This window comes from Uranotaenia lowii, chromosome 1 (assembly GCF_029784155.1).
Source record: "Uranotaenia lowii strain MFRU-FL chromosome 1, ASM2978415v1, whole genome shotgun sequence".
In the NCBI taxonomy this organism is placed as follows: Eukaryota; Metazoa; Arthropoda; class Insecta; order Diptera; family Culicidae; genus Uranotaenia; species Uranotaenia lowii.
The window spans coordinates 201,383,740-201,404,418 of NC_073691.1; the positions used below are offsets into that span (position 1 = coordinate 201,383,740).

At 38.5% G+C, this 20,679-nt stretch overlaps 2 protein-coding genes across 3 annotated transcripts in view; both read right to left on the bottom strand.

The window, feature by feature from the left end:
• Positions 1-20,679, bottom strand: part of LOC129744159 (elongation of very long chain fatty acids protein AAEL008004-like) — a 558,472-nt gene that overhangs the window by 298,507 nt on the left and 239,286 nt on the right. The window lies entirely within an intron of this gene.
• LOC129744144 (elongation of very long chain fatty acids protein 7) overlaps positions 1-20,679 on the bottom strand; it is a 78,998-nt gene that overhangs the window by 12,549 nt on the left and 45,770 nt on the right. Inside the window, exons 2-5 of the mRNA XM_055736541.1 lie at positions 12,943-13,094; positions 2,258-2,448; positions 2,107-2,187; positions 1,862-2,024 (exon numbers count right to left, since the gene is read on the bottom strand). Coding sequence (XP_055592516.1) covers positions 1,862-2,024; positions 2,107-2,187; positions 2,258-2,448; positions 12,943-13,003 — 496 coding nt within the window. The 5' untranslated portion in view covers positions 13,004-13,094. The remainder of the gene's footprint in view (positions 1-1,861; positions 2,025-2,106; positions 2,188-2,257; positions 2,449-12,942; positions 13,095-20,679) is intronic.

The window sequence follows — 20,679 nt, forward strand, 5'->3', positions numbered from 1 at the left end:
TTATTGATTTTTAATTGTTCGATTTTCGTCGATCTTTATTCTTAAGTAATTTTTTTCATTTTTCGTGATTTTTAAAATTCTTTGTTCTACGTGGTATTTTCATCTCCATTTTTTTAACTTTTGTCTTAGGTATTTGCGGTTCATTTAGGTCCTATTTTTACTTCGTTTGTCATGTTTTTTATTCTTTTTTGTATCAATCTTATAACACTACTTTTTTTTATTTTTGCTACATTTTTTTTTATCTCATAATCATCTAATTGTTAAAGTTTATTTAATCCATTCTTGTCATTTACAATTAAATAAATATTTAAATCATTTTAATCTCATTCGAACCCACTGTTGCATCATTTAATATTAATTTTTTCATGTTCGCCGAATAAATTTAAACAGAAAATAAGGTCTTAAGTAAAACTTTATTATTTGTACCATTTCATTTCATTTTTGCCTCATTATAATAACATTTTTATTACAGTCTTATTGGAATTGTAAGTGTTTTTTCATTGTCGTCTATTTATTTGTCATGTTTATCATTTTATCATTTTATCATTTTATCATTTCTATTTTTATATCGTCAACTGAGCCGTTTTGAGGTTGTTTGAACATGTACTTTTTAAAACATATTCATCAAAATGAAAAAATAACTAAATAGATATTCTTAATTGGTTTCATATTTATGGAGTACCTATGATGGTTTTAACTTTTCCAGTTTGTTGTCAATTTTGCCATTTAATTAGATTGTTTTAGATTTCATCACGAAGGTAAATATTTAAAAGTGATCGAAAAAACTACAGTCGCAAAACCTCAGACGAGACTCAAATTAGTCTAGCTTTCCGAGACGATGTGACGCTCCTGGTTGAAAAACTATTAACAAACGTCCCGAACAAAAAAAAATTGGAACACGATCATGGTTTTGCGATCTTGTCAAACTTTGAAACTATGGAATTGATATCTTAACACAAAAGTTAAAATTTGGCAAAAATTCAAACAGGACGCTCGAATAAATCTTTTGAGAGTCAGCCAAAAACAAGCAACTGATCAAACTGATTATGGGAAGTAGTCATATGTACCTTTGCCAAATAGAGCTAAACTAAAAATTGCAAATTCGCGTTGTTTTGATTAAAAGGTACTCAACTTAGTTCTTAACAAGTAATTCACATCTAATGTCTGGAAATTATACGTAATAGTTATGCAAATTGCAGTCGAGACGAGTGGCTTCCATGCTGTGGCTCGACTGGGTCTTGTTTCTAGATTCCTATGCAAATCAGGGAGCGATCGAGTCTGGAGGCTTGGCCAAATTACCTTCCTTTATAAAAATGTACTTATATTTTACGTTCCAGATGAAACAGCTTATTAAAAAGGAGCTCCGGTTATTTAAAGGATCGGAACAATTTGCTCTACGGTTTATGACTAAAATTGGATTTATCTTAAATTATTTGTTAAGATTACTACGAAAAGTTTCACCTGTCAGTAGCTGGACAATCGCGGAAGGTCTCGCCACGCCAGCCCTGATTTTCAAGATAACTTTTAATTACTACCGGCTTTACGCAACTTCTAATGTGTCTAATTGCACCGAGCGTCGTCGTCGAACGTAATTGACCAAGATCGGTATGGACTAGTCTCGATCGCGACGACGAGGTCCAAACAAAACCAGTTTGCAGTTCAGTTATCTAAGTCGAGTGATCTCTAGCTCTAGTGTGTACTCGAACCGGTTCACGGCGATCGATCGACCGATCGTTCATCACTCGTCACCGGGCGGGGAGGACAAACCGGAAGCAGCGTCACCTCGTAACATACTTGACGATCGCGACGGTTATGTAGGAGACACTTTTTTGTTTGGAAGCATTGAAAGATCGGAACTCACCCGGGGCAAACTTCATGCCCATCCACACCGAGAACGGCATGCACCCGTGATGGATCACGTGCAGGGTCGACACGTGCTGGTTCTTCTTCCGGAGCAGGAAAAATAGCGTGTCGAAGAATTCGGTGAACTTGGAGATGTAGTACCACCAGCACGTTCGCGCCATCTATCGATTGGTGGAGAGAGATAACCGTCATTAGATTCGACTTTCTAAGGTTAGATTTCATATTCTTAGATATTATACCTACCCGTAAGGCAAGGGGATTGTCGGAGTAGTCTACCGGTTGACACCGGAAGCTGTAGTGGCCCCACCAACCACTTTGTAAATACTGAAAGAAGAATGAAAAAAAAAATAATCACACATATTAGGTCAAACTTAACAAAAAACACCAGGCTCACCTCATAAAATATCCAGGTGCTGAAGACAGTCTGGAAAAGGTTGTAAATGACGAGAAAATTCCTCAGATCCAGGGGTTTCCGGTTTTCCATGATCTTTGGTGCGAGGGATTTGCTAAAGTACGCGTAGAATATGCACAGTCCGAGCGTTGGCAGGGGTGAGGACATCATCGGCCAGTCTGCGACCCGGGGATCTGGAAAATTCAAACGGAATAAGTAATTGTTAGAACAGCTGAATTTGAAAACAATTCGGAATCGGAACGGGGTTAGTTGGCTGTTTGCATTTAAATTCATAATATATTTATGTGTGCTTCTGTTACAAACAGAAAGTAGAGTACAGAGTGTAAGTATTCAGTGGGTCAACCCACGAGGGGATGTTCTCAATTAGTTCGGTCGAATTATTTACACCGCTAAATACAAATTATTCTAACAGCTGATTAATTCTAGGTAATTTTTCGAATGGTCGTTTAACCGACACCTAATCAAAACCAAAAGTTTATGAAGCATTTGGAAGTTGTAAAATTTTCTTTTTCGAACAACCAATAAGACAAAAACAACTCAAACCGTTCTGAAAACGTACGGCCGGAAAGTACGAATACGTTAACTTCCCAAGCCGACAACGACGTCGGTGTAGTTTCATTGTATGCAAATCGGTCTTCCGGAATATCAGCCGGCCAGCCAGCCACTGTTTGTTTTAAATTGACACCCGCCCTCGTACCCTTTGATCGGAATCGTTTTGCTACTGACATATGGAAACACGTGTGATTTTTTCACTGTTGTTTTTTTTTAAATTGAAATTGAATTGGTTGTTCTTCCTCAATCGAATGGACATTCTTTTTGACTCTAAAATAAAGTTTTAAAGCATCGGTATTTTCCCAATATTTTTTTTGGGTCAAAGCCTTATTCTTTTTCTGAATTTCTGATATATGAAGATTTGTTTCATTTTCTAATGAATTAGCGCCAGGGGTCATAAGATTTTTTCTAAAATTTCAAATAAAGTTAACATTTGCGACTTAAAATCACAAAATTTATGGAATTTTTTAAAGTCTTCATTGTCCAAGATTTTCGAGGTTCGATTATTTCGTGGAAAAGTTAATAAAAAAAAATTAAATCATATTTCAAATGCACATAACTTCGTCATTATTCAAAAAATAGCACGCCAAAACGAGATATTACTAAAAAAAAATTGCTGTATTTGGGAGCAAAATTTGAAAGAATGGGGGGGGGGGGGGCTTCCATTTGAGAGGCTTGGTCATTCGGCCGAAGGTCATTCAGCCGATGGATGTTAGGCCGAATGGGCTATCTGGCCGAACAGAACACTAGGCCGAATGAGTTATTCGGCCGACGGTTATCCAGCCGAATTCTGTTCGGCCGAATGGTCACTAGGCCGAAAGGTCATAAGGCCGAATGGTCACTAGGCCGAATGACACTAGGCCGAATGGTCATTTGGCCGAATGGTCATAAGGCCGAATGGTCATTAGGCCGAATGGTCAATAGGCCGAATGGTCGTTGGGCCGACAAGTCGTTAGGCCGAAAGGTCGTTAGACTGAAAGGTCTTTGGGCCGAATAGTCATGAGACCGAATGGTCGTCATGAATGGTTGCTAGCTCAATAAGAAATCTTGCACACTTGTCTGCATGCTAGGCCGAATGGTCATGAGGCCGAATGGTCGTTAGGCCGAATGACTGTTAGGCCGAATGGACGATAGGCCGAATTTTCATAAGGCAGAACGGTGACCATTTGGAACGATGACTAAAGTATTTGAAAAGCTTATTAAACAACAAATATATGATCATATTGGTGAACATAACTTTCTCAGTGAGTTCCAGTCCGGTTTCAGACCTAATCATAGCACTGAAACAGCGTTAATGAAAGTGCACAATGATATAGCCCTTGCCTTGGATAAAAGAGGAAGCGCATTACTTCTGTTAATTGACTTCTCGAAAGCTTTCGATAGGGTAGCGCACAACAAACTTGTTCAAAAACTAGTACATAATTACAATTTTTCCAAACATGCGGCTGAATTGATTTTCTCGTACCTTCAAGGGCGCACGCAATCCGTTTATTTCAATGGTGTTTTTTCGGAATTCTCAGAAATTGATTCGGGGGTTCCTCAAGGTTCTATTTTGGGCCCTATTCTGTTCTCGCTATTCATAAACGATCTTCCTTTGGTTCTGAAGTTTTGCTCAGTGCATCTTTTTGCTGATGATGTTCAGATATACGCAAGTACTGATGGTTGTTCTTCCTTACAGCAATTAGGTGCTCAAATGAACCATGATCTTTCCAAAATCCACGAGTGGGCTGTTGATAACCTTCTGCCTATTAATCCAGCAAAAACAAAAGCACTTTTCATCAACAAGTTAACTCCATCTGTCCTACCTCCTAAACTTTATTATGATGGACAAGAAATTTCGTTTGTAGACCACGCTGAAAACCTTGGTGTTATTTTTGAAAAAAGTTTCTCTTGGGACCGCCAAATAATCTCCCAATGTGGTAAAATATATGGATCTTTGAAAAAGCTCTACTTGACAACTAAACATTTGGATACCTCAACGAAACTCCGCCTATTTAAGTCGTTTATTTATCCTTTATTCATCTACGGTGATTTTCTTTATCAAAACGCTTCGGGGAGATCTATGAGAAGACTTCGCACTGCGCTGAATTCTTGCGTCAGATATGTTTTTAATCTTACAAGATTCTCACACGTCTCACATCTTCAAAAAGATTTATTAGGATGTCGCTTCGAGAGATTTTATGCCTTCAGATCCGTTACTGTTATTCATAGGATTCTTTCCTCAGGCAAACCGGAGTATCTAAGATCTCTCCTTGTACCGCTACGTAGTTCTCGTACAGGATGTTTCGTTATTCCCCGACACAGTTCTGTTTACTATAGTAACTCGTTTTTCGTGAGAGGTATCGTTAACTGGAACGTTATTCCTTTCCATGTAAAATCTATTAGATCTAGGTCAGAGTTCAAGAGGGGTTTATTAGCAGGACTTGCAGATTAAGAACGACATAATTTTTAAGAAACGAGCGAATAAAAATTTAGCTAGGAAAACACATCAGTATAACACATTGTAACAAGTTATAAGATTGTATCTTACGTTACATAATGGCAATAAATAAATAAATAAATAAATAAATAAATAAATAAATAAATAAATAAATAAATAAATAAATAAATAAACTCAGTGAAAGACTTGGGAGTGGAGTTGGACGTAGAGTTAACTTTTTTGTAGCAAAGGCTAATTCTATTTTCGGAATGGTCACTACAATCTGTCGTGAGCTGGATAATCCCTATACGGTTGTTTCAATCTCTCATCTCTCGTCGGCATTGTGTGGCGACCATACTACAACATACACAACAACAGACTAGAGAGAGTTCAGAAGAAGTTCTTGAAATACGCTTTGAGAAACCCTGGGTGACCAGCAGAAATGCCGGAGTATCCGTGTTGGTAGGTTTGGATAAGCTGGAAACCCGTAGGCAATCGATCGACGCACAGTTTCTAAAGGATTTAATCTGTGGAAGATATTATTCACCGTATTTATTATCTCTTATATCTCCGACGAAGGCCGCAGCAGTTTACGAAGCGTATGACCGTTTCAACTAGCTAATCGGATCCAGAATGATGCTAGAAACAAATTAATGTACCGAATGATGGCATTTAACAACGCACCCCTCGATATTATTTAACAGAGAACAAATTAAGAGAAAAATTTTGCAGTGCCCTTTTACAAATTGACAATTAGTGTAGTTATAAAGTTTCATTCATATTATAGAATCAGATAAAGGATTGAAGCCTAGAATAGGGATACGAAAAGAGTACGTTTAAATCATTTTCAAAATATTTAGGAGAAACGAAATTTAAGGCCATTCAAATAGTGACTATTAGTTGCTAGTTATGTGACTTACCTGGCAATAATGGTAAAAAATATCGTTTTTAGTATTTGTTCATTTTCTTGCAGAATTTTAGTGAATAATCAAAGGGTCGTTGGATTATTCGAAAAGATATAGATCAGAACATCTTTAACATGAGAAAACGTTGCATTTCAAAAAGAGTTAAAATTGCTGTTGTGCTCTCTGCCAACTGTTTGGGCGATAATTGCATATTCAAAGGCGCTGATTGCCTGCACAGGTTATTTTGACGATTGGGAGAAGTTTTTGTCAAAAGTGGTTTTGAAACTTTCAAAGCTGTTGTGTTTTACTTATAGAAAAGTTTTGCTAATGAAATAGAAAACTTGTTTGTACCAAAAAATTTAGAATTTGATCGAATTGTAATGCTTCCCATTTTAATTCATTGGAAAACTCAACAAAGTAGAGAAACCTGAAGTACCGTGCCATGAATGCATAAAATGTTGCATTTCTTTCGGACTTCTTGTACATGTAGGAACACAAACTTAAGAACTGGAAGAAATAAGTTTGTTTCTCTGATAAAATTCCGTTCAACAGAAAAAAAGAGTACAAACCGCAAGATTTCACAAAAAGAAGAGTACGCTCATTTCTCGATCGAAAAAGAGTACATGTACTCTTAAAAGAGTACGTATGGTAACCCTAGCCTAGATACTAATCAATAAAACGTAAACCTCTCCTCTTCGTGATGCGAAGCTTGATTCCTCCTCTTGAGACTCGAGTTCTCTCCTAGCTACTTAAGATCTGACCTCTCCTCGTAATGACTCGAGGTAAACACTTATACCCCTCCTCTTGTTGATTAAAGGCCTCATTTCTTTTCTCGCGACTCGAGAACCGACCTCTTATCGTAAAGACTCAGGGTTGACCACACCAACCTCTCCTTCTGAAGACTCGAGGCCTGACCTCTCCTCTAACGACTCGAAGCTCGGCCTCTAATCTCCAAGATTCGAGGCTCACCCGGCGTGGAGAGCCACTCTACCCGTGGGTATTCCCCGATTGTGGAATAACCCTTTCCCAACGATTTCCACTGCGAAGAAGGTCTAGTCCTATCCCCACAGTTTCGGTCGTTGGAAACCGTACAACTCGGATAATCCCCAAAAGTGGAGCATCCTACGCACGAACGCGGCTTACCCACGGCCTCCGCTACGCAGAATATGTTACCTTATCATCTTTGTAGATTCAAACCGTGGGGTCGGTCGATGTGGTCAGTCTACTCCGACCGTTGTCCGGTATTCTTGTATCCCTATGGCTGGCAACCCTAGGATTTTTGGTCCGTAGCTTTTTCTTTGTCGTGTGCCAGATCGAGAGCAGCTTGTCCTGGACTCGCACCTGTAACGGCACACATTCGGGACTTTGAACGCTACGACTCGGATGTTTCCCGACTGTGACGACATCCTACACCGACTCGAGAGGCTCACCCGGCATCGAGAACTTCTCTACCCGTGGGCTTTCCCCGACGTGGTTACACCACGTATTCGAGTGTCTCGCTTTCGTGCCTCATGTTCGGGTGACGAAGAGGTCACCACAATCTGGGCAATATAGCGAAGCCACATGTCCAACCCGGTAGTGGTACTTCATGAAGCATCCATAACCAGTCAGGAATTGCGTCATATGGAAGTCCACTTCACCGTGTCTTCTTTCGATCCAGATTCCGATATGCGGGATCAGACGATCACTCACTGAGCTGTCTCACAGCTACTGCAAGTTGTACATCGAGTTCTTATTGGCGAGATCTCGTACGTTGGGCGTATCTTAATTGTCGTAACAATAGGCATCCTCCTCTAACAAAACCGAGATGGGCATGACGCCCGCAACTACGCTGCACAGTGCGGTGACCAGTGGACAAAAGTCAAAAATTTAGTTTATCAAACATTAAATTCAACTTTACCAATCGATTGAAAAGAGGTTGGAGTTTCATGAACGAACATGCTTTTGACATAATTTTGCTTCCTACACGCGCAGCATTGGTTCAAAGTCAATGCATTAAGAAGGCAAGAAACAATTTTTTTTTCGAAAACTTTTTTTGAAACTTTTGTTTACCGTTGACAAGTTTCGCAGCAAATTCAAATTCTTCGTTCTACCAGTTGGAGATTTAAACTCAACGCATGTCGTATTGTGTTTTTTGAGCGAGAAAAAATCGATTTTGGTCTTTACAGCTACCTCTGAATCAACCATTATTTTTGTAAATTTCATCAACAAAAATTGCTCAACTTCAGCTAGACAGAACAAATTAGCGTCACAAGACGTCACTACCATTTTACACTTAAATGCTAGGGAATTTCATCCTGAACACCCACTATGCTTGCTGAATTGCGTTTTTTTTTTTGCGCTAACAGAGATATGAGCGATTTACGGAGGGTCATTTTTACGCCACAGGAATGAATTTTTTTCGAAAAAGAACCACTGTGGTAAAACGAAAACCGAAATCAAGTGAATTTTTCTTCTTGAACTTATCAGAATTATATTTAAAAAAAGATTTTGAATAAATATGGATTTTTGATATGCGGTTGTGGCTTTAAATCTCATTGGAAAATTATAAGAAGCTTTGTGGTTTGAATTTTGAAATATTTTGACCTTAGATAAAGCGTACATCGGCCAAGTTCCCGTGAATTTTATATTCGCTTGAAAAGGAAATTGTTGTATTCAGTTATTTTCTATGAGTAACATTATTAGTACCAAACTTAATCGTTCATGAAAGCAAATATTCGACAGATCCGAAGGATCTTTTATAAAAAAAGATTGAAAATCTTCAAAATATGGGTTTTTTGAGCCATGGATTTTAAGGCTTAAAAATCAAAATTGTGACAAAATTCTCAAAACACAGTTTTTCTGACGTATTTTCAATTATTGATCATTTAAACAAATATTTTAACGAATTAAAACTTTTTATGACTTTTGTCCATCGGCTCATTGGGATCACCGCACTGTGCGAGTATCGGTATCCACAAGAAGCTAAAGCTGAGCCTATCGTCGATCATCACCCCTTGATTGAGCTTTTGGACAAGATATCACACGGTCCAACTGCAATGGCACCTTTTTGGCGTGAGATCAGGTTGGTGATCAGCACGATCTCGGTTTTGTGGTGGGCTATACGCAGGCACTTGGCGTGCATCCAGCTTTCTACTGCCTGGATAACTACTGTGGCAAGCTGAGCCTCTGCTGGCGAGGAGCCTCTCGCCAAGAAGGCTACATGGTCCGCAAATTCTAAGAGTTCAGCTCCCGATGGGAGGATCATCCGTAGGAGCTTGTCGTACATGATGTTCCACAGGACAGGGCCATGTATTTACCCCTCTGGACGTTCTTCACTGACGACCGCGCAAAATCGAAGCCCTCTTCTCTTATTTAACCTGGCTCTGACCGCTATCTCAATAACAGAGCGGATGGCGTCTACAGTACTGCTTCCTGTATGGAAACCAAACTGTTTCTCCGAGAGTCCACCCTCACATTCAGTGAATCTCTGGAGTCGTTTCTGAATCACCTTCTCCAAGACCTTATCCGCTGTGTCCAGTAAAGACATCGGCCTGTACGCTGATGGGTCTCCTGGAGCTTCCATGTTACGTCACATATCGTTGCAATGTCGACCGAAACAATTCGGGGAACTCCCTGATCACGGCCTTCACTGCGTTGTTCGGAATGCCGTCCGGTCCGGGGGCCTGCCTTAATTGGAGAGACTTGGCGAAGCCAGTGCAGCTACTTGCGGTTAGCGAGTGTACCAACACCCAGCTCAGGGAAGTCCATCAGCCAGACGATGATCCAACCAGCAGCGCAGAGACGAGTCAAGGTTTAGGGACGGCCTGTGAAGAGGGACCAGCAAATACGCAGAAGGCTACAGTGCCGGGAAGACGGTTTCCTAGAGGGTTACTGTCGGCGTGGTCACGAGCTACGATACGGTTGAAACAACTTGTGCACCACTGACTCTCAGTGTGTGCTGCACGGCTAACTATTACCCAAAACACAAACACTCAAAACCCAAATCGGTAGCAATTACAATTATTTACTATTACGACATTTTAAAAACTTAAGCTAGCTTACATTATTACTCACGGGCCCGTTCCTACCATAACATCAAAACAATAACAACAATCATATCACAGCTGCTTGGACGGCACAGGTGTATCACAGCTTCTTTCGTAATATCACAGTCGTATCTGGTTTACTGGCAACCCTGCCTGGCTGCACTGCTTCGACGGGCGTACCGCAGTTGCCCGGAGCACCTCCAACGACTTCCGGCTCGATCCGATTGGCTCTCTCTACGTCCGCAGCTTTCTTACGCAAAAACGGGACTCGCAAAATCAAGATGGCGAAAATCGAGTCCCGAAAAGCGATTTTCTCAGCTCCCAAAAACGACCCTATTGATATAAATAATCACAGCTTTAATTTGGCTGATTAGGCTCATCCAATAAGCAACTCACCCAATGGGGCCGTTCTTCTCTGTAGCTATAATTTTCCGCCGTGGATGGAATAATCGACACGGTAGCGGTGATTTTCCGGCACTGAAAAATCGAGACGATGTTGACACAATTTGGGGCAAATATAGGCTGGTTTCACTCACCCTTGCGTGCTATTTTTCTTTCGTCTTCTTATTCCGTTTTTTTCGCGACCGGCACCGTACTGTCAACCTACGGCTAGAGGTAAAATAATGAAAAGGCAATCCACAATCTTGTTGCCGATGTTTTACCTTTGATTCCGCTCGGGTAGGCTCCTAGGGTGGATTGTTCTGCGCTCGATCTTTCTTTGCCTGCGCGTTGAAGAAACAATTATGTTTATCCCATATGATTGGAGTTGTTCGCACGGTCTCACCTTTCAATCAGCCAACACGATTTATCCTCCTTCCTTGATGGCTTCTGATCCAGAATGTGGCGGGATGGCGGCTTTCTTGATTCACCAAAAACTGATGAAAGAGCAATGGCGATTCCAACTGCTCAAGGTGTTCGGTTCTTCCAACGATGTGTTTTGGTTTTTGTTCGTCCTAGTTTATGTTGTTATTTTCCATGTGCGCGTTTGACAGTTATGGTTACACTCTTACTTCTAAACACTCATTCTTTGGTAGGTTTTTGACTCACTCACTACACGCTCAAAACTTAATAGCTAGACAAACTTAATTATAATGCTACACGGTTAACAACGTGAGCTCATTTCCTATAGCCAGGAGCAGGATTCTTGGGATTCAAATCCAAGATTGGTCAGCGCAGAGGGCAAGTTGTCCAGCTGAACGATTCGTTCGGAGAAGAGTTTTGACGAAGCTGATTACCGAGAGGGCTACTCTCATGCTGTGGTGCTGCGCTTTCAGCTGCTTGTAGAGGCATTCAAGTGGCTTCGGCGGCTACTGCCGGGGATCGAGATTGAAGAAGAAGCTTGCTCCAAGAGCTCACCTTACGATATTCAGCTAGGCTGCGGTTAGCAGGCGTTTGCTGATTTTCGATGGCCGGAAGAAGTTGTTGGTGTAGTGGGATGCTCGACAGTCGACGATGGTAATCATCATTCTCAATCTGCCAATTGAGGGGAGCTGTTGAAACCCACGATTGGGCAGTTAACGTATTGACGATCGAAAAAAGATCAACTATGATTATATTAACTCTATTCAACCACTAAAACCTGCGTTGCATTTTCCATTCCAACAGGTTATGGGCCCAGATACGTCTAGAAGTGGAAAAAGGGTTAGATCGTTGCGATTAGCAAGTGTAGTAGCTACGCAGCGCAGAGGAGTCCGCTAGCTAGATGAACCACCCAGTACTAAGTGATTCCTCTGCCGTCCGTCAGGGTGGCTTTAAAAAAAAAACAACGTACACCAGACTCAAATATTCGGAATCTTTTATTGCTCCTTGAGTTGTCCAGAAGACCCATACCAACCCTATAAACCAGGGGGGTGACAATCTGGTTCTTCTTGCGAACAAGAACATTTTTCTTTTTTTCTATCCATCGAGAGAAACGTTTATGGTTTTTTCCTCTCAAAGCAGTACTGAGTTGAAAAAGTCAAAATTTCAACCAATGAGGGACCAGAATGATGGTTGTGTTAGTGTGCAATCATTCATAATTCTCTAGGATTTGACATCTAGTCCGGTTCCTTGACAGCAAAATGTCAGGTTTGTTATGGGCCCACAAAATCGTGGGCCCGAAATTTTGATGGTTGTCAAAATTAATGACAAAGGATAGGGCTGTCACCCCCCTGCTATAAACCCATAAACAACTCATTTGGGTAGTAAAAAACCCTCGAAAAATATTCAATCCTCAATATTTTGGGAACTAGAAATATTATATTGGGATTTTGATTGGTTTTTACGTGAAATTGGCTCAAAAACACGATGAAATTATGAAATTGAATATAAAATTATACTTTCCCGAAAAATTAATAATAAAATCTACAGAACGAGTTTTTTTATTTCTTTTTCTATGAATCCTGAGTTCGGAGATATTCCATTTTTTAAATGATAACTTTTTGAAAAGCGCCACGTTAGTTTGTTGATTACTGAATTTGATTTTCTATTCGAATATTATAAATCGCAATTGTTTTGTTTTAAGCCAACCATTGCACCTCTAAAGTTCAAGTTTATTGAACAATTCAAGAGCGAAGGTCAACCAATTGGCATCATCATCAAGCAAACAAGAATAATTGAGCCGGTTGGTGGTTTGAGGAAGTTTAACACACAATCATTTACACCGCCGCCATCATGATTGGCAGTTTAGTTATGCAGAAGTGAAAAAAAATTAGCACCTGCGCAGCAAATGATCTCCTCTCGAAGAAGAAGAACAGCAACAAAAGTTATTATCCTTCTACTTACCACTTCGATTGTCCATTAGATCTCTGTACCAGTCGTATATATCCGTCAGCAGGAACGCCATTTTGTCTGGCTTCAGGGGTGGTTTGGAGGGCGGGGGGCGGCGCTGCAACTCAGTAACTCAATGTCCGGGTCGGGCTAAGTGCGGCTACGATCTGGAAGAGAAAAAGTAAAAAAAACGTAAGTGATAAGTGAATTGAGAAAAAGTTAAAGTGCAAGTAGGTACTTCATTAGGCGAATAGAGAAGACAAAAAAAACGGAACGAAAACACCGGTAGCCTCTGTAAAGGTGCAATAAAATATCGTTAAACTTCAAATGAAGAAATTAATCACAACCTATCATCACCAACTTTTTACCTCCCTCGGTTGATGAACGATGATCAGTTGACAGCGGGAGCTGACACGGTAGGACTCATAAAAAGTGACAAGGTTGATCGTTTTTTTTCTTGGTGATAAGTGGGATGAATTACTTTGGAGATTTACTTAGAAATCATGTAAATGAAATGATATTTTAATTTTGTTTTGGAACAAGTAATCCATCTAATGAAAGTTTCAATGAAATAATCATTCTGTATTGTTTTTGGCGAGGAAAACTGAGTTTCTTCATAATTTTTATTTAGTTCTACACGCTGGATCATCTCCCACAATTCCTGCTTATTCTTCGACTTCCTCGTGTACACCGACCTTTTCACGATCTCCCATAGATTTTTTATAGGATGAAGACCCAGTGACTGCGCTGGCCACTCCACGACGTCGACTTTGTTATCCTAGAACCACTTGTTGACGGTCTTGGCAGTATGTTTCGGATCGTTATCCTACATGAACTGCCATTTGAGAGGCAGTGTGGCAGCATTACATCCCTTAGGATTCGAGCGTAATGATACTGATCCATGATCTTATCCTCCCAATACAGTGGGCCAACTCCGTACCGGGAGAAGCACCCCCACACGATAATATTGCCTCCTCCATGCATGCATGTCTTCTTGGTATACTGTGGCATGTAAGCGCAGCCTATTGGACGATGAACCCAAGTTTTTCCATCCGAGCTGATGAGGTTTACCTTCGTCTCATCCGACCACAGTATATTTCGCCACTGCTTCTCCTTCTCCGGATCGATCCAATCGAAATGGTCTTGTGCGAACTTCATCCCCGCCTTCAGATGTTCCGGCGTCAACATCGGGACCTTTTACCACCTAGCCTTTGCTCCACCAGCCGCCGCTGAACTGTCCGGGAACTCACGGACAAGTTCAGTTCGTCCCGGATCTTTTTCGAGGCCTTGAATGGATCTTTCTTGGAGGCCCGCATTATTACAGAATCATCTTTCGCGGTCGCTTTCCTTGGGCGTCCAGTCGTTTCGGATTTTTTACGGTCGTGCAGGGCATTAAACACGAAAGTTTTAGAACGTCCCAAGTACTCTGAGAATTCGCGTTGGCTGCTGCCTGCCTTGGCCATTTTGCGGATAACCATCCGCTGTGTTTCCGTGCAATTAGGTGAGCAACCCATTTTTTGTTGACTGCAACTAGAATTCGAGAATTAAAACCTTACATACTTCTTGTTTACATGATAAATACTTGCTAGGATGCGTAAAACACAAAATGCCACCGAGAAACAATCAATTTTCTTCAAAAATCGGTCGAAGCGACACTTGGTAGCCGAAACGAGGAACTGGTCCTATGGGCGATGGGCGCGCTCGCAATCCCGGTATACGATTTCTCGCGTGTTAAACAGAGAAAGCAATAGCCTTCACTCCAATTTCACTCCGATTAGTTGTCATTCTTATGGAAAACTGAGTAAGAGTAAAGAGCAAGCTTTATTCTTTTTAGCAGGCCCAATCCCAATATTTTGTCGCATCGGTTTCCACCTTTGGACAGTTATCAGTGCGTTTAGCTAAAATGGGTTGCTTTGATTGCGTTATGCTCGCAATTTTCAATGTTCTCATACTAGTATAAGTGCTCGCCGCTGGGTTTCACGTAAACCATATTTGAATTGGCAGTTAAAAGCTAATTTGTTTTTTTTTTGCTTAAGAGTTTTGTCCGACACTGTAACTCTTCCTGCGTAGGAGAAAATTATTGATCGATTAGAGTTCTTAGCGTGAACTAGCTCATCATTCCCGAAGCTTCGTTTCCCGATCATGTAATGATACCAATAACTAAATTTCGATTTTTTTTTTCGTTAATAATATTTAATTTTCAGTTGACAATTCCAAAATATTTTTCATGAAGAGTTATGTAACTCTGATAGTTTAAATTTTAGTTTCAATGTATTGGATCAGTTCCATTCTTACTGAAGAAGAGTGTTTGATCTTTTGATTATTTTATTAACAGGGGGAAATTGAAGAAAATTCAGATGATCTAAAAGTAGGCTTACCAGACGTCCTACTTTGGTAGGACATGTCCTTCGTTTTCGACCCTCATCCTACCGTCCTACTTTTTTACGGTTAGGACCATTATCTTGTTTGTCGAATTTTTAACTTTGCGTTTTTTATTATTTCGATCCATTTTTCACGAAATCCTTATTGGCGTCTTTTAGAAAATCGTCTTCACGATCGGTTCTGCCAATGAAAGTTAAAACCCTACTGGAAGAAATTAATAACCCATCGGAAAAGGAAAAAGTGATAGAGGAGCTCTGCCAAGTCTACAAGTCTTCTTTGGATATTCGAAAGTGGTTTGGCCCATTACAGGTCGGACTCGATTATCCGGAGTATCGATTTTATTTTCACTCCGGATAATCGAATCTTCCGGATAATCGAATCATAAAAAAATGTTTTTTTTTTTTCAGTCTGAGGACGTTAAATTTTAATTTTTTTGTGCATTATTTTTGTAAAATGCAGTGGCGTATAGCCAGAAATCATTTTTATAGGAAAAAGCGGTAAAGTCGTGATTAGAAAAAAAAAAAACAAATATGTAATATTAAACCATTACTGGTTTCACTTTACCTTGACCTGACACATCTCGGAAGTGATTTTCGTTCTCATGCTTCGTTATTCAATGAATGAATTTGTTTTTAAGCTTAAATAAACGAGAAGTTTCTTGACAAGAAATATGAATTTTATTCAACCAAAATGAGAATGAAACAAAAAAGAATATCAAAAGAAGAACATACTGAAATGACACCCAAGCTTAAGTTCCTCTTTTTCTTACTACTTTCACGTTTGTACATTTGATCATACTTTGTAAATAAACTAAAATACATTTCAAAATCCAATGATTTTCAACCGAAGACAATCGATAATTAATTAAACTAGATTTTGAATAATTAACCCGTTACTTCCCACGATTTTTTTTTTAAATATTTGAACAACAAAAATGTTTTTGTAAGGAAAGAGCTTGAACAAAAGTTGTTCCCCATGGCCTCAAAAGTTGTAATTCGTTGAAAAAAGTTTTTGATTGTTTCAATAGTTGCTAGATTGTTTTCCAATAGTTACTATATCTAAATTTCAAGAAAGCTTATAGACAAGCACAATGAGTACACAAGGAAGTTTATACAATTATTGACTGCATCATAGTAGATTTACAAACTTGATAAAGACGCTGATGTTGTGGATCACTTGTGCTACCATGGGATGTAGAGGGTTAAACACATTGACAACTCTTATTTTTACCCCTCCTGTTCCTAGCTACGTTCTTGCTTGACCACATATTTATATTATGTATTATAGAGTTAATGCGTTTGATCTTTGATCTGAATATAAAGTACAACTACTATACTAGCCCCTGACCCCCTAACTTCATCCAAAGCTGATAAAAATATTATTTTGTGAATTATAGTACTAAATTATTTAAAAAATCAAAATAAAAATTTGAAAAAAAAATTTTTTTTTTCAAAAACTCCGGATAATCGAGTCTAAAATTCCGGATAATCGAATCCCGGATAATCGAGTCTCCGGATAATCGAGTCCGACCTGTATGTGATTTTAAGCTCTTCGATTGGCTGGAACCACATAGTTTCAAATTCGAGCAGCTTAAGAACTGTGTGAAAATTTTAGCTAACAAAGGTATTGAAATCAACGATGTCAAACTGTATGACCAATTTTGTTGCCTAAATTCGTTCATTGCGCAGCAGCAAGATGATTTAAGGAACGAACTTACTTATGAAAAATGGAAATTATTTTTCCAACCAAATCAATTACCCGATCATCACTCCGACCTGCTGACGATTGTTGAATATTTCTTTGCAATTTCCGCTCCCAACGCCAATGTAGAGAGGATTTTTTCCATCATCAATACCCAGTGGACCAAGGAACGCGGAAAACTCCTTTTTGACGCAGTGAGAGCGATTATCTTACTGCAATACAACAACAGACATATTTCATGTTCAGAGTTCCATTCATATTTGTTGAAAAATGAAGATTTTCAAAAAAAAATCGTCTCTTCAGAGAAGTGTGCTCCAGAACAAGAATAACTTCCTTTTTTTTTTTATTAAAATAAATACTAACGATAAAATATTGAATTTAAAAAACAGAACTACCTAAAAATGTGAAGAAAACGTTTTTGATCTTTATTTGTTGTGATATCATCTTATCCTAATAAAAAATTGTGTAAAAACTTTTTTTAAATAAAAATCACAAAATAAAGCGTCCTACTTTTTGTCCTACTTCAGATTGAAAAACGTTCTACTTTTTCATGGTACTTTGAGCAAAATGTCCTACTTCTCGAAATTTTATTCTGGTAAGCCTATCTAAAAGTATTTTCTCTAATAACATGCCTAGATTAAATCGTTCACCAGAAGATCCTTTTTTAAAGAACTGCAAATTTTTTCCTCAATAAGATTAAGAACATTTTAGCTTTAAAAATGTTTAAATCTATGACTTTTATTTTAGCAAATTAATTTATTAAAAAATGTTTAACTTTAATTTCAATTCTATTATGAAATAATTTTTCAAATTTAGGACAGTGGTAATAAAAAATCAATTCCATAATTTTTCAAATTAAATTATCCTAATGATTGGAATCGTTTTTTTTTAAATAGGAAGAGTGAATTTTCATATGTTGGTATGTTTCAAATTGTGTTCCTCAAATTTCAAAACTCAATGAATCTAGTCATTTCAACCATCGGAACTTTTTTCACTGGAAGGAAAACAAAACACAAATTGAACACCATAGCAACTTTTACTTTTGCACGCAGAAAGATTGAAGCAGGCTAAAAATGCTTGGTAGGGTTAGTTGCCCTACTTTGGACCCTTTGAGCGGTGGTTTTTAAATTATCATGTTTTTCTCATAAACGGGTGCGAGATTTATATCTTTAAGGAAATTTATTCATAGTTCAAGATCTTATCTGCAAATTTCAAAAAGAATTTTCAACATAGGTTTCATCGTAATTGAAAAATTTGGAAAGGTATGGATGACCAAAGTTTCCAACTTTGAACGTACTGTTTCTATTTTGCTACTGAACTGGTTCCTTTCATTGGATCTACAACTAAATTTCCTTTAAAAAGTTTGATTTTTCCAAAACTGATAAACGAACTCATTAAGAATGTAATCTTCAATTAAATATTTTCATAAAAAAAAAGTATTAAAGCTTTTAAACGATTGAAAAACACTTAAAATTCTGTTAAAAATATTTCAAACACTAACAACATAACAACAGCTGTAACTTTTTAATGTACACTTACTTGTAGTTTATTTGCGTAAAACTGGCGAAAAATATTAGATATGTTCAACATCGGTTTTGAATTACGGTTCAATTAAAAATTATTAAAGGTTCGCACCCTTGTTGATTTGTTGGTAATCACAGAAAGTTTCGGAGATGTCAGGTCTAAAAACGGAACATCAAAGTAAAAAGTCTCCAATTTTTGAACCCTTTACCAATTTTCCGGGTTTTCCATAGATTTTCTTATTGATTGATTATTAGATTGAAAATAAGTAGTATGGTTCATATTCTTCACAATGAAAGTATTTTTCCTTTGACTTTGGCTTGGACAGTAAAAAAACGAGATTTTTCCTTATCCACTCCAACTTCTGAAAACGAGCCTCACTAATTGAGCTGTCTGAATTACCACTGATGAGGAGGTACATTTTAAAAGACGTTGAAATTTTTTATCAGAAACACTTTTTATGGCAACAAGTGGTATGGTAGGGTTCAGGAAGAATGAGAGTTTCTTTGTGTGCATAGAAGTATCTTTATCCTTTGCTAGCAAAATTAATAATATAATTTACAATTTTCGGCAATTTATACTAAAGAAGGCCTTAGATCCAAAATAGGAGCACTCACCCTAGATTATATAGTTTTATATCCCAAGCAACCAGAATTCCCTTAAAATGGTTCCATAGAAGCTTAATCAGCTCTCGTTTGTGTCTGAAGAGAATGGTAATCAGCCCAAAATTTAAGTTCTTAAAGCTACTTTCCAGTTCGTTTAGGTGGCTGTAGAGAACGCTATTCAGCTTCTAAGAGAATGTCAAGAAACTTCTACGCGCCGAAAAAAAAATCCGATTGACAGATTGATCTGACAACCAGATGTCAGATTGCTAGGTTAACGGTCTATCATGGTCTATCTCATTGGTTTTTATTATATTGTTTTGATTACAAATGCTGCTTACGCCTAGAGGATTGAACCGCTGCTCTCTAGTTTGCAATGAAACTCACCAGCCTCTCGACCAATCCAGCAATAGTTCATTGCTGGATTGTTCAATAAATTGGGTTGGTCAATAGATTGCATCTTATTTCGTTTCAAGGACTTTTAGTACACCATAATAATTAAACAAAAATTCTCATCATCAAAAATGTATTCCAATATCTTAACATTTATAAGAAAAATTCGAAAAAATCTTGAATTCTTTTTGTAAATATCAGTACAGATATAAACAAAACAAATATCATGACAAGAAATTGACAGACATTTTTGACATGTCGCTTAGAATTCCCATATAGGTTCTTTAAAACACCTTCACAGTATCTTAATGGTGCGTTTTATAATATTATGCGAACGTTATCGACCTTCTTTAAAAAAGTTCCATTAAAAGCGCTTAAAAGTTCCGTTATCGATAGTTTAACTTTTCAAAGGGCGATGGAAGTTCCTGAGTAACTTTTACTTTAACTTTTTTTTTTAGTTCCCGTAAACATTTTTTCAGCAAAATATGAACATCGGAGTTCCATCTATAAGAGAAAACGCGACTTTTGGTTGCTTGGGATCAGTTTATCAGTGTCTATACTGTATGTCCGGGATTATTTGATTGTGGTACTGTTTTCTCGAGAAAGTGCCTACCTTTTAATAATCTACTCAAAGTGCAAGAGGAACCTTCAGCTTTTGAAGCTTCGTGACGCTCATCGCATTACAAATAATCGAAATTTTTTTTTTTTGCTGAATTAAAAGTATAAGGTAGTATGAACAGATGATTCCATTGAACGTGATAAATTCAAATTGAAATACACACTCCTTTCAGTATCCCTCTAATCCCAAAAATCTCCGCCCCACCTGCATCATGTATTGGTGTTATCAAACAATGCTCGAGCAGTCAAACCCCTGCAGAAATGAAGTCAGCATAAATCAGCCAGTGTGTGCACACGAGAGAGAGAAAGAGGTAAACAAAACAAAAACTAACCGTCATTCACAACGAGCGCGCGGGCCCCAAATCGATCCGGTTTATAATAGGTCATGATCACCCGGCAAAATCATCTGATGCCGAGTCGCTGTTCGGAGTTCGGTGACGACAACGAGACGCCAGCAAAACAACTGCTGCAGCCATTCTTCGAGCGGCGCAGCGCAACCAAAGGCGAAGAAGATGGTTAAAGCCGAAAAAAGCGG